This window comes from Electrona antarctica, assembly GCF_951216825.1.
Source record: "Electrona antarctica genome assembly, contig: scaffold_208, whole genome shotgun sequence".
Classification (NCBI taxonomy): Eukaryota; Metazoa; Chordata; class Actinopteri; order Myctophiformes; family Myctophidae; genus Electrona; species Electrona antarctica.
Genome location: NW_027638179.1, coordinates 54,105 through 69,913, shown reverse-complemented (window position 1 = coordinate 69,913; position 15,809 = coordinate 54,105). Strand labels below are relative to the sequence as shown.

General features: G+C 43.3%; 1 protein-coding gene across 1 annotated transcript in view; it reads left to right on the top strand.

Annotated features, from left to right (window-relative positions):
- Window positions 1-3,873: 3,873 nt before the first annotated feature.
- LOC306918324 (putative neural-cadherin 2) overlaps window positions 3,874-15,809 on the top strand; it is a gene marked incomplete at both ends in the record, with an annotated part of 31,588 nt that continues 19,652 nt past the window's right edge. The window contains 2 exons of the mRNA XM_079531211.1: window positions 3,874-3,914; window positions 5,762-5,946. Of these exons, the coding sequence (XP_079387337.1) occupies window positions 3,874-3,914; window positions 5,762-5,946 (226 nt within the window). The remainder of the gene's footprint in view (window positions 3,915-5,761; window positions 5,947-15,809) is intronic.

The window sequence follows — 15,809 nt, the reverse complement described above, 5'->3', positions numbered from 1 at the left end:
CGTTTTGTAATTAAAGCTCTACCCATTATACACCCATGTACGTATATGAACAAGAATAGCCTTGCTGGCTCTACTTCTGGCTATGCGTTTAAATCAAAGTCCTTCATAACTAGACACGTTGAGCCAGTCTCTCTCTCTCTCTCTCTCTCTCTCTCTCTCTCTCTCTCTCTGTCTCTCTGTATCTCTCTCTCTCTCTCTCTCTCTCTCTCTCTCTCTCTCTCTCTCTCTCTCTCTCTCTCTCTCTCTGTCTCTGCTGGCATTGTGTGTGTAAAGAGGAGAATACAATTAGACAATGGGAAACACCTGCAGTTCAATTAACCCTGGCACTGCTCCCATGAGTCACCCCCCCCCCCCCCCCATTTCCACCCACCATCTGTCTGGGCTATGGGACCACTAGCCTGCGATTACAGATCCTATAGCCTGTGGCGAAAATCCAAACAAACCGCTTAAATGTGGGGGAAGTTGCATATGGCAATGGGTATAATATTGCCAGTATGCAAGTTTAGAGCAGTTGGTAAAGCCACACTGGGTAGGAGTAGGACAGACAGAGTTTTGCTCATTTTATAGTAGGATATGTAGTGAAGGAATGGAATGTCCTTTGACCACCCACTACACCTAACCTAGTTCATCCTGGACAAATGGACGGATGGACAACATAAAGCAACCGGCCAACAGATGAGGCATAAAATGGGGAAAAGAGCACAAACGTACCCTAGAATGGCTGATATCTAATAATACAATTGTAATCTTCATGCGCTGCACACGGACACTGGGGAGGCACTGTGGGGACACTGGGGAGGCACTGTGGGGACACTGGGGAGGCACTGTGGGGACACTGGGGAGGCACTGTGGGGACACTGGAGAGGCACTGTGGGGACACTGGGGAGGCACTCTGGGGACACTGGGGAGGCACTGTGGGGACAATGGGGAGGCACTGTGGGGACACTGGGGAGGCACTGTGGGGACACTGGGGAGGCACTGTGGGGACACTGGGGAGGCACTGTGGAGGCACTGGGGGGACACTGGGCACTGGGGAGACACTGGGGAGGCCCTGGGCAGACATTGGGGAGGTACTGTGGAGGCACTGGGGGGGACACTGGGGAGGCACTAGGGAGGCCCTGGGCAGACATTGGGGAGGTACTGGGGAGGCACTGGGGGGGGGACACTGGGGAGGCACTAGGGAGGCCCTGGGGAGGCTCATCAAACCCTGTACACTCAAGACACGCTCCATATATGGCCAGAACAGAATTCAATCCATATGTTGATCTGACATCCCCTGCTAAAGCGCCAGCGCTCGCCCACAGTCTGCTGTCACCCAGGTGGATGTGTGCGCTTCTCGCCCTCAGCCATCTTACTGGTACATTGACATTCTATGCTCACCTGCGCAGCAACATGCTCTGTGTAGTCACACCATAATGAATTAGTCAGTGACAGGCGTTCATCTCTTGGCATGTACAGTAGTAAGAAAGCGTGTATAGTGAAATATCTCAACTTTCCACAAGTTTCACCACCTTGTGGTGGTGGTGGTATCAGTGATCTGTGCTGTTGCCTGAGTTCAATGCATTTCTGCCTACTTCCGGTCCAGGACTTGTCCTACAAGTCTATGTAGGAGAGCCGCCATTGGACTGAAGCCTCATGAAGTGAAAGCAGTTTGCGTATAACTCTTCCGAGAGCAAAATGTAAACCTGCCTCCTGCTACTGTATACGTAAAAAGTAATTCCTTCTGGGCAGTTGGAAAGATGAGAGAGTGAGTTGGAAGAGGAACAATTTCTCTGTGGTTCATGCCAGCAGCGGATGATAACAATGAAAACACAATGAATAAATTATATATAACAGGTTGCACTGGCCCGCTGAAATATAGCTGGAAACTGGCCCGCTGAAATATAGCTGGAAACTCCTGTAGTTGGTTGTGGGTACAAATACATTCAAAAATACGAACATAAACAGCCATGTGGACTCTCATGAAAACACAAACAAGTAAATTATTATTCAAGTATTTTTATTGAAGTTTGCACATGAGACAGGACAGACAACAGATACATGACATGACTTATGATGAATTCCTGTTCTGTTCTTTGTCTATATAGAAGTGTCTATTTGTACGTCTCTAAATGTGTTGATGAATTGAACATGGTGGACCCTCTTGTAAACAAGTGTAATGCTTAATTGGGTCGTCCACTCACAGTTAACAGCCTTTGTATTGAGTTTGTGCTTGAAATGTACTGTAATTCTGCAAACTGTTAATAAATCAATCAATCAAAGACAACAATTACAGAACAGATACAGGACAAAACAACAACACCAGTACTCAACATTCATGTATAAAATATAAAAGTCTGAAATACAATGTAAAAAAACACAAATTGTATATTAACACAAACAAGTAAATGACATACAAACATGCAGTAAAATTCTATACAAAATGCATACCATAATACAACAAACCGCAGGGGTCTTTTCAAGTTTCAAGGACCCCTTAGCTGAGAGGGAGAGATGAAGCAGCTAGGGACCCCCACGACTATTGTATACAATTGTGTTGCTTTTTTCCATTTCATTATAGATAGCTTGAGAGACTTGCACTACTATCAGTGTGTATGTTTAGGTTTGTTGACTTATCTTTTCATGTTGGATTCATGTTAATGTGATATTTAGCCACTTAAACCCTCATGTAAACTTGATCTTTAGCTCTGTACTTGGTCTGCTCTTTTTCCCCTCTCCACTAAACCTCTATGCCGAAAACAACCGATCTACAAGCTTGAATAGGGATGATGGGGTTCAACAAGATGTTCCTATCACACACAGATTTAGCAGCCCCCCTTTAGTAACTCTGAGGACCCGCTTGGGGTCCCGGACCCCCTATTGAAGACCCCTGCAATAGTCCAAATTATTATTATCACTGCAACCTAAAAAATCTATTTCCGGTTAAATAATGCCTGCAGTTATTATTTTTACTATATGGAGCAGCAGTATTCCTTAACCATACTGTATTTCTGGAAGAACAGGAGACTTTGATCTTTCTACCACTACTTTGTTCCACAGGTTGAAAAACTAGCTAATGTTTTGTATATTATGAAGATGTCCATAGACCAGTGGTTCCCAAAGTGGGGTCCGGGGACCCCCAGGGGTACTTGAGGGAGTTCCAGGGGGGACCCAGCTAGATGATTATTTGGAACCAAATGGACCTTATCGGTCTGTAACTCAGAGAGTGTACAAATGGAACCAAATAGACCCTAACGGGTCCATTTGGTTCCATTTGTACGCTCTCTGAGTTAAATTAGCATTGATTTTACAATATAAATTGGGGGTCCCAGAGATAGAAATGCTATTAAATGGGGGTCTGTAGCCTAATGCATGTCAAACTGGGGGTCCTTGAAATTAAACGGGTTGAAAATCACTGCTAGAGCCATACAAATCTTCTCTTATGGGGGTCCCTGGCATATCTTTTTCAAATGGGGGTCCGCGGGCTCATCAGTGTCAATTTGGGGGTCCTTGACATGAAAAAGTTTGGGAAGCACTGCCATAGACGTTCTACATAATTCTTCATTTTCCGTCTGCACATTTGTTTACAAAACATTCTGACCTGCTGGTCTATAGAAAATCAATGAAGCATTGATGTGAAGTGGAATTAGAAGCTGTATCTCGCGGTGCAGAAAAGGCTGCGGGTCATTCAGTTGATATCGTTCCATCCCAGACGTCCGCTGACAAGCTCCATTGCCAAGTCTTTAAGTCTAAAAGTCCCAGGCCTGCATGTGACAAGCAGAACACTTTCTGTGGGCAAATTTAATCACTGTGTTGCGCCGCTTATCGGGAGATTGAAATCTGAATTTAAACAGACGTAGCAATCTGCAGTGCGCCGCCGCTGTGGTTCCGGCCATGAAAGTGTCCGTGCCGACGCGGCTGAGGCAGAAGCGAGGGTCTGTCAGGGGCCTCTCTGCTGCGAGCATCCGCTCAGTATGCACACACTCAGGATCAGATTAGCTATGCCAATTGCATATTTGTTTTATTCATATCACAAGTTCTGACAGTTACTATGACAACTATCGAGCCCCTTTTGTTGGAGCCACAGATTGTTCACAGAAGTGTCCACAGTTGTTATATAATTGCTCTTTTCTTTTCTTATACATATACAGCATTACAATACATGCTGTTTGTGTGCGTGCGTGCGTGCGTGCGTGTGCACTTCTGCACACTTTCAGTTCCTGTAGAAGTAAACGTGGTACCTCTCACTCATTTTCTCTTGTCTGTCTACCATCTGTCATGTCGTTCTTTCTTTGAACAGAAGCTAAAAAATGAATGCTGTTGGTTTTCCGGCTGTCACTTAGGCTACACCCCCCGACTGTCTCTGTCTGTATGTCCGTGTCTCAGCCTCTAATAGAACTCCCATCGAGTGGGTGGAGCGCTACAAATACCTTGGTTTCTGGTTGGATATACACCTACATTTTAAATTTCATATTGATTATTTGTGCAAAAAGCTTAAATTCACTTTGGGCTTCTTCTACAGATTGAAGGCTTGTTATGATTGTTCAGCTCTCAAAAAACTGGTCACTTATCCCTTTCTGTCCCAATTGGACTATATGGTGGTACCATCTATAGGTTGGCTTGCTCCTCCACCTTGGCCAAACTGGTTCCCTGTACCATGCTCCTCCACCTTGGCCAAACTGGTTCCCTGTACCTGATGCTGCACTGACATTCAGAACTAACTCACCTTTCAGAACACATCACTGTACATTGCATGCAGCTCAGTGGCCTTGTGGTTAGAGTGTCCGCCGGGTCATACCAAAGACTGTAAAAATGGGACCCAATGTCTCCCTGCTTGACACTCAGCATCAAAGGGTTGGATTGGGGGGGTCAAATCTACTAATCAATGATTCCCGAGCGCAGCACGGCTGCAGCTCACCGCTCCTTGGCTGCAGCTCACCGCTCCTTGGCTGCGGCTCACCGCTCCAAGAGATGGGTCAAATGCGGAGAACAAATTCGTACAACTTTGACTAACTTTGACTTTGGTTGGTTCTCATTGACATCTCGCAGGGCTGCATCATTAGAATATTTTCATTCTTAAAGCCATTCTTGGTGATCTGCCTCCTTACATTTCCTCCAAATTAAATTTGGTAAAAAATGGTCTAAACCTCAGATCAATGCTCGGCCACGGCCGTACCATGCTGCACGGTGTACCATGCAGCATTAAAATCTGAGGGGGGTAAAAAACCGCTTTCTTTTGGCCCCTGGTCAAGGAATGACCTGCATTCCAGACTAAAGTTGGCCTTGAAAGTTCCATTGAGAAGTTTCAAAAGGATCATCTTAGATGTACAGTCCAACACCTGCACATGTTCGGATGTGTACTAGCCTTTGTATAGGCCTATATATTTATTATTATTGACAAACGCTGAGGAAGGCCATACAGGCCGTAACGCGTACGTTTTCATTCTCAGAGGTAAATAAAATCATTTAAAAGGACATACAATGAGTGCTGGCATTTTCTTCACCTCAACTTACTGTATATCTTCCAGCCTTGCACCTAGAAGGTTGTGTTTGAACCTGGAGTGCTGCTACGGCAGTACTTCTCTCTCTATATATTTATTATTTCTGTTCATATTGTACATTGTGTATAATTTGCTCTGTGCACAATTCTCTCTCTCTCTCTCTCTCTCTCTCTCTCTCTCTCTCTCTCTCTCTCTCTCTCTCTCTCTCTCTCTCTCTCTCTCTCTCTCTCTCTCTCTCTCTCTCTCTCTCTCTCTCTCTCTCTCTCTCTCTCTCTCCCCAGGTACTTCAGTCTGAACCAGAGCTCAGGAGCCCTCACCATTGGTCAGAACACCCCGGTGGGCAGCTACTGGTTGAGGGTGGGCGTGTCCGACGGCGTGTGGCCCGACGTCATCTCGGGCGTCCGAGTTCACGTCCGAGAGCTGGAGGAGGAGGCCATCCTGTCCTCCGGCTCACTGCGTTTCACTGGTACTATTTTGTGTTATTTATTCGCACAATAAAAACGGTACAAGCCGTTAACCCATATTAACCTATAGCACTATTGCCAAAGATCATTGAAGCCTAATTTTGATACTGACGCTTAACGCCATTGCCGACGATGAATGGCAATTGCGCTTTTATAGTGCATGCGATCGATCAAGCCATAATGCCACTTACGTTAGCCGGTTAGCTAGCTGTGTTGTTAGCACAGCACTGGATCGCCCATCTTAGATCGCTACTTCCGGTAGACTTGAACTGTGGCTTTTCAGAATAAGAGCTCAAATTAAAAAAATGTGAATTAGATCCTAATTTTTCAATAAATGCTAGCAGAGTAAGAGTTAACTCATTCCCGGCCAGCAGGGGGCACCGATAGTTCAGCAACGACCTCCTCCTCTACCGACAACAACAATGGTGAAGGTGGTGGCGCGGTCCGTACTAATCACTCGCTAAGAGTATTTAGAAGCGTTCATATGTTAGATGCACGGTCAGTCGGTCATTGATTGATTGATTGATTGAATAATGTATTAACAGTTTGCAGAATTACAGTACATTTCAAGCACAAACTCAATACAAAGGCTGTTAACTGTGAGTGGACGACCCAATTAAGCATTACACTTGTTTCCAATAGGGTCCACCATGTTCAAATCATCAAAACATTTAGAGACGTACAAATAGACACTTCTATAGACAGAACAGGAATTCATCATAAAGGAGGTAAAAAGGGAAAAGAAATATATACAGTGAGGGAAAAAAAAGGGGGGGGGGGGGGATTCAGATTTTACGGGGGCCAGTTTCGAATTGCAGCCATCTGTAGGTGCCCTTTGAGAGCGGTTTTGAAGGAGTCAAGGGATTCGCATGTCTTAATGACAGTTGGTAGGGCGTTCCACATTTTGGTGGCATAGGAGCGAAAATAATTTAGTCCCTTGTTTGTGCCGAATCTGGGTTGTACATGGTTCGTTGCACTCCCTCTGGTGTTGTGGGTGTGGACTTCGTTAACATTAAGGAAGTATCTAGACAGGTACATGGGTATCTTGGTGGTGTATCGAATCTTGTGGACCAGACCCATTGCAAGATGCTGTACTCTGTCGTCGACCCTAAGCCATTCCAGCCTGTCGAAGTGGGCAGGGGTGAGGTGGGTTCGGGGGGCTAGATCAAGTAGGAGCCTGACCAGTTTGTTTTGGGAAGTCTGGAGCCTGGTTTTAAGGGCCTTTGAGGTGCTGTGGTACCAGGAGGTGCATGCATAGTCAAAGAAACCCTGTACAACCCTGGAAACAAGTGCATTACACTTGTTTCCAATAGGGTCCACCATGTTCAAATCATCAAAACATTTAGAGACCTACAAATAGACACTTCTATAGACAGAACAGGAATTCATCATAATTCTTCATGGGGAGGAGCTATTGAGCCACTAAACACAGTCGCTTTATTTATCCAGTGCGATTTGAAATGGAGAACTCTTAAAAAGGCCTAGAAAGGCCTCATCCACCACCTTGCTCTAGAAAGGCCTCATCCACCACCTTGCTCTAGAAAGGCCTCATCCACCACCTTGCTCTAGAAAGGCCTCATCCACCACCTTGCTCTAGAAAGGCCTCATCCACCACCTTGCTCTAGAAAGGCCTCATCCACCACCTTGCTCTAGAAAGGCCTCATCCACCACCTTGCTCTAGAAAGGCCTAATCTACCACCTTGCTCTTTGTTCAATGACTTGAGGCTGAAGGGGAAGCAATCGATCACGGCGCTGCCGCTCGAGGGGAGCTTTGATTATCGTTAAGCCAACTTTATAGTTTTATCATTAATTAGAGCGCTAATTAACACGTTAAAGGCGTCGTTGGCAGAGTGGGATCTCATTAAGAAGAAGTGCAGGTGAGAAAGGAAACGAGTAGTAAGTTAACCATAATCAAACGTAACACACGACAAATAACAAGTGTGCAGTTGAATATGTGTATGCGTGTGTATGCGTGTGTCTGTGTGTGTCTGTGTGCGTGTGTCTGTGTGTGTCTGTGTGCGTGTGTCTGTGTGTGTCTGTGTGAGTGTGTGTACGCACATACTATTGCCCTTGTTAAAATACTTTAATATTCATACCTTAGCTTAGACCAGTGGTGTGGGGCGACTGTGGCTCAGGAGGTAGAGCAGGTCGTCCAATGATCCATGGGTCGGCGGTTCGAATCCCGGCTCCTCCTGTCTACATGTCGAAGTGTCCTTGGGCAAGACACTGAACCCCAAATTGCTCCCGATGTGCTGGTTGGTACCTTGCATGGCTTCCTCCGCAATCGGTGTGTGAATGTGTGTGTGAATGGGTGAATGTAATGCACAATCTATGTAAAGCGCCTTGGATAAAGGCGCTATATAAATGCACCATTTACCATTTTTATTTACCATTTACAAGCATTTATGCTCAAGTCAGGACACAAAAGAGAAATTAGACGTTTGCCCTGGACCCAAACTAGTAAAACTAGCAGATCTACATGCTCACAACATGAGCGTAAGTAAATGTAGGAGACTGAAAAAAAGGGGATATGTACTTGCGACCCATACAAATTGTTCCGTGACCCAAACTTGGGTCCCTGGCCCACTGTTTGGGAATCAGTGGCTTATACCACAGGTTTTACCCCTTCGCTTTCACTTTTGAATTATTCCAAAATAGCAAGAATAACCGATCTACAAGCTCGCAACGCAGTGTGATGTCACGTGTATTAACTTACATTTTATAACCCATTAACACCTTTTTGTGCTAAACACGTTGTAACCCTAAGGAACAATCCCCCTGTATATACCTTAGGGCCTAAGGTATATACAGGGGGATTGTTCCTTTAACTGTGTTGAGGCTGTGACGAGTATTATGGGATATCTTGTGTTGACTTTCTGTTCTGGTGTGCAGGGAAGCGGTCTCATTATTGAGAGGAAGAGAGATACTACTTTGTTTGTTTACTACGGAGATTGGATACAGAATTAGAACCCTGGCTGATCACGTTTGTCCTTTTGAATTATTATTTTGTTAATTAAATCACCAGTTCTGCAACACAGACTCCTTTTTCTTTACAGCATAGAAAGAAAGCATAAGGATTATTCCGGAGAGGAGAGACACGGTGGTTATAACGTGTATACACGTCCTCTCAATAAAGACCGTGGGGTGCTAAGGAGGTGTATACTGTAGGCGTCTTTAGGTCCTTTTCAATGATATAAAACAGGATCGCGGTAATCCATTTTTTTGACAGATCCCGTTACAGTAGGCAGTGTTGATTTCATCGACAAAAATAAGACGAAAAATGTTCGTCGACTATACCTTTTTCCACTGACAAACTATTTATAAGTTTTATTCCAAAGACTGACTAAAACTAAAATAGTAATGTGCTGCCAAAAACAACACTGTTGCTAGGCAACGCCTCGTTCAGCGCAGCATGGGGCCTAAGGGTGAGAGGAGCGCCCTTGTTGCCGAAAGGTTTCCGGTTCGATTCCCCGGACGGGCAGGACAAATCTGGGTGGGGAAGTGATTGTCATCACTCACCCAACACCGCTGAAGTGCCCTTGAGCAAGGCACTGAACCCCCAACTGCTCCCCCTGGAGCTGCTTAGTGGCCAACAGTATAAGACTGTGGTTGTACTGGTCAGCTCCCAGGTTTTAATGTGTGTGTGTGTCTGTCTGTGTGTTTCTATGTGCAGGGCGTTGCTGAAAATGAGCACCTGTGCTCAGCTACTTCCCTGGGTAAAAAAATAAATGTTCCCGTTCACTTCCTTGTTTACGGCCCGACAACACTAGAGCGTCGAAGTCCCGCCTCCTACCAGGGCCCAGGAAATGATTCCCCGTTCATTTTCCTCATAGACATTTCAAAAAGTATTTATTTAAAGACCTTTTAAGCTTTTCAAAGCCAACTCGAGTTGTGAGAAATCATGACAACAAACACAATTTTTCGGGCCGAACAAATAATTAGAAAGAAGTAGAAAACGGCAGGTTACAACACGTTTCTTTCTTGTTTTTCTTCTTTGTAATTATTTGTTTGGTCCAAAATATTGTGTTTATTGTCATGATTTGTCACGACTCGAGTTGGCTTAAAGGTCTTTAAATAAATACTTTTTGAAATGTCTATGGGAAAAATGCATTGGGAATTATTTCCTGGGCCTGGCGTCGTCATGAAAGGGGGCGGGACTGCAACACTCATTCATCGACCTCATTTATCAATTGAGTGTAAAATCTGCCCCAAATTCGAGTGTAGGTTTTGTCGTGGCATTTATAAAGTGATCGCAAACAGCTGATCCTTCCTTAATTTCATTCCTAGCAGTGATAAATGTGACGGCTGAAATCAATCTGGCATGCCCTATGAAATCAAGCCTCGCCCTCGTTTTTGCGACATGAACAACTGCAATACGACCATGATACAACGTATGGAAACCATGGTTACATGATGGAAAAAGCCAATTAAAAATAGTTTCCCCCGCTTGCCTTGCTTGCCCGCCTCACCCCGGCCCCCTCTCATACACACACACTCAGATGCACGCACACGCAACTTGCAAGCCCAACTGTTGTGTTGTATCTTAAATAAATAAAGAACGAACACCTGCATGAATTAAATAATAGCTGTAGGCCCTGTCTGTTTCTCCTCTCGCCTCGCTTGTCTGGCTGTCATGTCCACACACGCACGCACGCACGCACGCACACACATACTTGCAAGCAACTGTCACTCTGTGTGTTGTTAGTTGTATAAACAATTATTAAAGTCTTTATTCATTTAATATACAACAAGATTAGTGAACGAAAACCTGTGATTCTGTGAAGCATTAATTAAATAACATTGCTCACGTCATTGGAATGAGTTTGGACGCGCACAGCCCGTGAGTGACAAATGCTGTTTTACAAATCCAGGTAGCTGCATCTCCTCCTCCTGTCCTGTCTGTCTCTGTCACTGTGGTGACCATGCTGTACGTTACAGGTAGCTGCATCTCCTCCTCCTGTCCTGTCTGTCTCTGTCACTGTGGTGACCATGCTGTACGTTACAGGTAGCTGCATCTCCTCCTCCTGTCCTGTCTGTCTCTGTCACTGTGGTGACCATGCTGTACGTTACAGGTAGCTGCATCTCCTCCTCCTGTTCTGTCTGTCTCTGTCACTGTGGTGACCATGCTGTACGTTACAGGTAGCTGCATCTCCTCCTCCTGTCCTGTGTGTCTCTGTCACTGTGGTGACCATGCTGTACGTTACAGGTAGCTGCATCTCCTCCTCCTGTTCTGTCTGTCTCTGTCACTGTGGTGACCATGCTGTACGTTACAGGTAGCTGCATCTCCTCCTCCTGTCCTGTCTGTCTCTGTCACTGTGGTGACCATGCTGTACGTTTATGACAGTTATTAGATTGCCTCCCTGCCTAAACCACTACTACACTATTTCATTCATTATTGTTATTGCTACTCCTTGTATTTGCCTGTATCTCCTTCCCTGTCTATCTCTCTTCTATTCTTTCTTCCTGATTTTTGTCCTGGCGCACGTTCAAGTTTTTGCGGAAATGTTAAATGCCGGTAATTCCGGCGCGCACCCATATTTTGGCGTACCCCGCGTTGATAAATGAGGGCCTATATCTCTGAATCAACGTCCATGGTTTTGATCAGAACGGCAATGTAACCAAGCATCTCGTTTGGAATATAAAGCTTCTAAAGAGAGATGAGACTTGACAGCGCGAGGTAGTAATGGAAGATTATACCTCCCGGTTTTTGGGGGGAAATGGAAGGGCAGGGATTTTCAGAGTAAAATCTGCCCATTTGCTTTGCACTCTAGTGCTTTATTTTGACAAACTCTGGCAGCATCATACGTGGTAAAACCTGGAAAGCATCTCTGTCATTTTAGATTTTAGAACAGTGGTTTAAAAAAATAGTAGATCTACAAGCTCACAGCGTGCCGTTCTGTGAGCGTGTGCTGTGGTAAAGACAGACTGACTTTCCCCACTTGTGTCTTTTTACCCCCAGTATTTTATTTTTCAGTACAATCACCTTATCTTTTGAATAACCATATATGGTCATCACCAAACATATTGAATAGGACTATACTAGTTAGTTTGTATTCAGAGTGTTTGTGGTCACATCTTGACCCTGGTTAAACTTTATATATTTCATATGCATTACAAAAAGAACAAATTCTGATTCCGGGGATCCTTTTATAGGCTGGTGGAGGAACCTAATTGGGTCTTACCACTTATGGAGTGTGTGTGTGTGTGTGTGTGTGTGTGTGTGTGTGTGTGTGTGTGTGTGTGTGTGTGTGTGTGTGTGTGTGTGTGTGTGTGTGTGTGTGTGTGTGTGTGTGTGTGTGTGTGTGTGTGTGTGTGTGTGTGTGTGTGTGTGTGTGTGTGTGTGTGTGTGTGTGTGTGTGTGTGTGTGTAACTTTATATTATGAATGAATAGTTGTTTGCTAAAAACATGATTACTTACCTTGTGGATTATGATGTCTGTAAGGTTTGGGAAATGTTGTCTGTGTTTATTTTGGCTAGATACAGTAGGTTGGTGAATCTAGACGATTGGTTTGACCCAACAATTGAAAGGCCCAGATTGTGGGGGGGGAAGGGATTCCAGTTTCAGGTAGTAGAGGGAATAGAGTTAGTTGTTAGTTAGTTGCTGCGAGAGTGAGGTCTAGTCAACACCAACTCGGGATTCCTGGATCGCTACCCTCCACAAATCAGGTTCTTGAGCTCTGCAGTGTTGTCAGCCAAGATGTCGCGCCGCAGCACGTCTACATAGGTGGTACGCTTCTATCCCCTCCTGGCTTTGCCCTGGGTTGGCTCCCATAGGGTCAATTTACTTGCCACAAGTTCTGGGTGCCTGACGGAATAGAAGGGGACAATTCTGGATATTAGCTCTGCCCTTATAGAGAACAGTCAGTAGCAGCACAGACTATAGCTAGACTGTTGTGTTGTTTTAAACACACCCTCAGTGGAAGGTTCAGCTTCAAACTTTAAGGCTTGATTAGAGGTCTGTAAGTTTCCTTAGTTTTTCGTGAACTACCTTTTTTGTGAAACTCTTTTTGGAAGAACATTCTTTTTTAACAGCTTGCAAAAGAAGAACATTTTCTAAATCTCTGGAGTGTAATTTCTGTCCACCTAGCCCTCATCCAAACAAACTCATTTACATGCTGCACATCTGATATTTTTGAAAAATAAAAAGTGTGAATTTCTTTTCACAAATCTTCTATTCTGCGGCGTCCCCGGCACAAAACATTTCCAGATGGGGGGGTCCGTGCCCAAAAATACATATCATTTTGGGGGTCCTTGGCACCAACAAGTTTGAGAACTACTGATTTAAAATTAGAAGGCATTTGTATAGAATCGGCCTCAGGTCTTAACCAATTTTGACCTGAGATCAGATTCTAATAATGTCTTCTACATCCTGACAGTTTTCTGAAAAAGCTATGTTTCTATGTCAGTCGTTCTTCGATTTTTCAAAAATAGCAGACCTACAAGCTCATGAGCTTGTAGATCTACTATTTTTCAATAGCTAAAGCATAACATGATGCTAACACCAAAAGGGGTTCCCGCCCAAAATGGGTTAATGGGATAAAGAAAAGAATAACATGAATTATGGAGGAGAGTCAAGGTATCTGCCCAGCAGCGACGATATGCTTATTAACTGTGTTTCGGTTTGGCCACTGGACGAGAGTTGTTTTGTCTACTTAGCCATGCACCGAGCGGCCTCCGCTTCTGGCTGTCTGAAAAGCTATAAAACATAATTACTTTTTCCATTTGATTTCCCATGTTACAGTTGTCCCTAACCCTAACCCATGTTACAGTTGTCTGTTGAGCATTCATCTTGCACTGTTGAGCCAAACATTGAAACTTTTAGTTGCGAGCGGGTGTTACGCAATACACACTGCAACTATAGATCTATTCTACTATTCACTGCAACTATAGATCTATTCTACTATTCACTGCAACTATAGATCTATTCTACTATTCACTGCAACTATAGATCTATTCTACTATTCACTGCAACTATAGATCTATTCTACTATTCACTGCAACTATAGATCTATTCTACTATTCACTGCAACTAGAGATCTATTCTACTATTCACTGCAACTATAGATCTATTCTACTATTCACTGCAACTATAGATCTATTCTACTATTCACTGCAACTAGAGATCTATTAAACACACTGCAACTAGGAGATCTATTCTACTATTCACTGCAACTAGAGATCTATTCTACTATTCACTGCAACTATAGATCTATTCTACTATTCACTGCAACTAGAGATCTATTCTACTATTCACTGCAACTATAGATCTATTCTACTACACACTGCAACTATAGATCTATTCTACTATTCACTGCAACTAGAGATCTATTAAACACACTGCAACTAGGAGATCTATTCTACTATTCACTGCAACTAGAGATCTATTCTACTTTTCACTGCAACTATAGATCTATTCTACTATTCACTGCAACTAGAGATCTATTCTACTATTCACTGCAACTAGCAGATCTATTCTACTATTCACTGCAACTAGTAGATCTATTCTACTATTCACTGCAACTAGTAGATCTATTCTACTATTCACTGCAACTAGCAGATCTATTCTACTATTCACTGCAACTAGCAGATCTATTCTACTATTCACTGCAACTAGCAGATCTATTCTACTATTCACTGCAACTAGTAGATCTATTCTACTATTCACTGCAACTAGTAGATCTATTCTACTATTCACTGCAACTAGTAGATCTATTCTACTATTCACTGCAACTAGCAGATCTATTCTACTATTCACTGCAACTAGCAGATCTATTCTACTATTCACTGCAACTAGCAGATCTATTCTACTATTCACTGCAACTAGCAGATCTATTCTACTATTCACTGCAACTAGCAGATCTATTCTACTATTCACTGCAACTAGCAGATCTATTCTACTATTCACTGCAACTAGTAGATCTATTCTACTATTCACTGCAACTAGTAGATCTATTCTACTATTCACTGCAACTAGCAGATCTATTCTACTATTCACTGCAACTAGCAGATCTATTCTACTATTCACTGCAACTAGCAGATCTATTCTACTATTCACTGCAACTAGCAGATCTATTCTACTATTCACTGCAACTAGCAGATCTATTCTACTATTCACTGCAACTAGCAGATCTATTCTACTATTCACTGCAACTAGCAGATCTATTCTACTATTCTACTACACTGCAACTAGCAGATCTATTCTACTATTCACTGCAACTAGCAGATCTATTCTACTATTCACTGCAACTAGTAGATCTATTCTACTATTCACTGCAACTAGTAGATATATTCTACTATTCACTGCAACTAGCAGATCTATTCTACTATTCACTGCAACTAGTAGATCTATTCTACTATTCACTGCAACTAGTAGATCTATTCTACTATTCACTGCAACTAGTAGATCTATTCTATTATTAATACACACTGCAACTAGTAGATCTATTCTACTATTCACTGCAACTAGCAGATCTATTCTACTATTCACTGCAACTAGTAGATATATTCTACTATTCACTGCAACTAGTAGATCTATTCTACTATTCACTGCAACTAGCAGATCTATTCTACTATTCACTGCAACTAGTAGATCTATTCTACTATTCACTGCAACTAGTAGATATATTCTACTATTCACTGCAACTAGCAGATCTATTCTACTATTCACTGCAACTAGCAGATCTATTCTACTATTCACTGCAACTAGCAGATCTATTCTACTATTCACTGCAACTAGTAGATCTATTCTACTATTCACTGCAACTAGCAGATCTATTCTACTATTCACTGCAACTAGTAGATCTATTCTACTATTAATACACTGCAACTAGAGATCTATTCTACTATTAATACACTGCAACTAGCA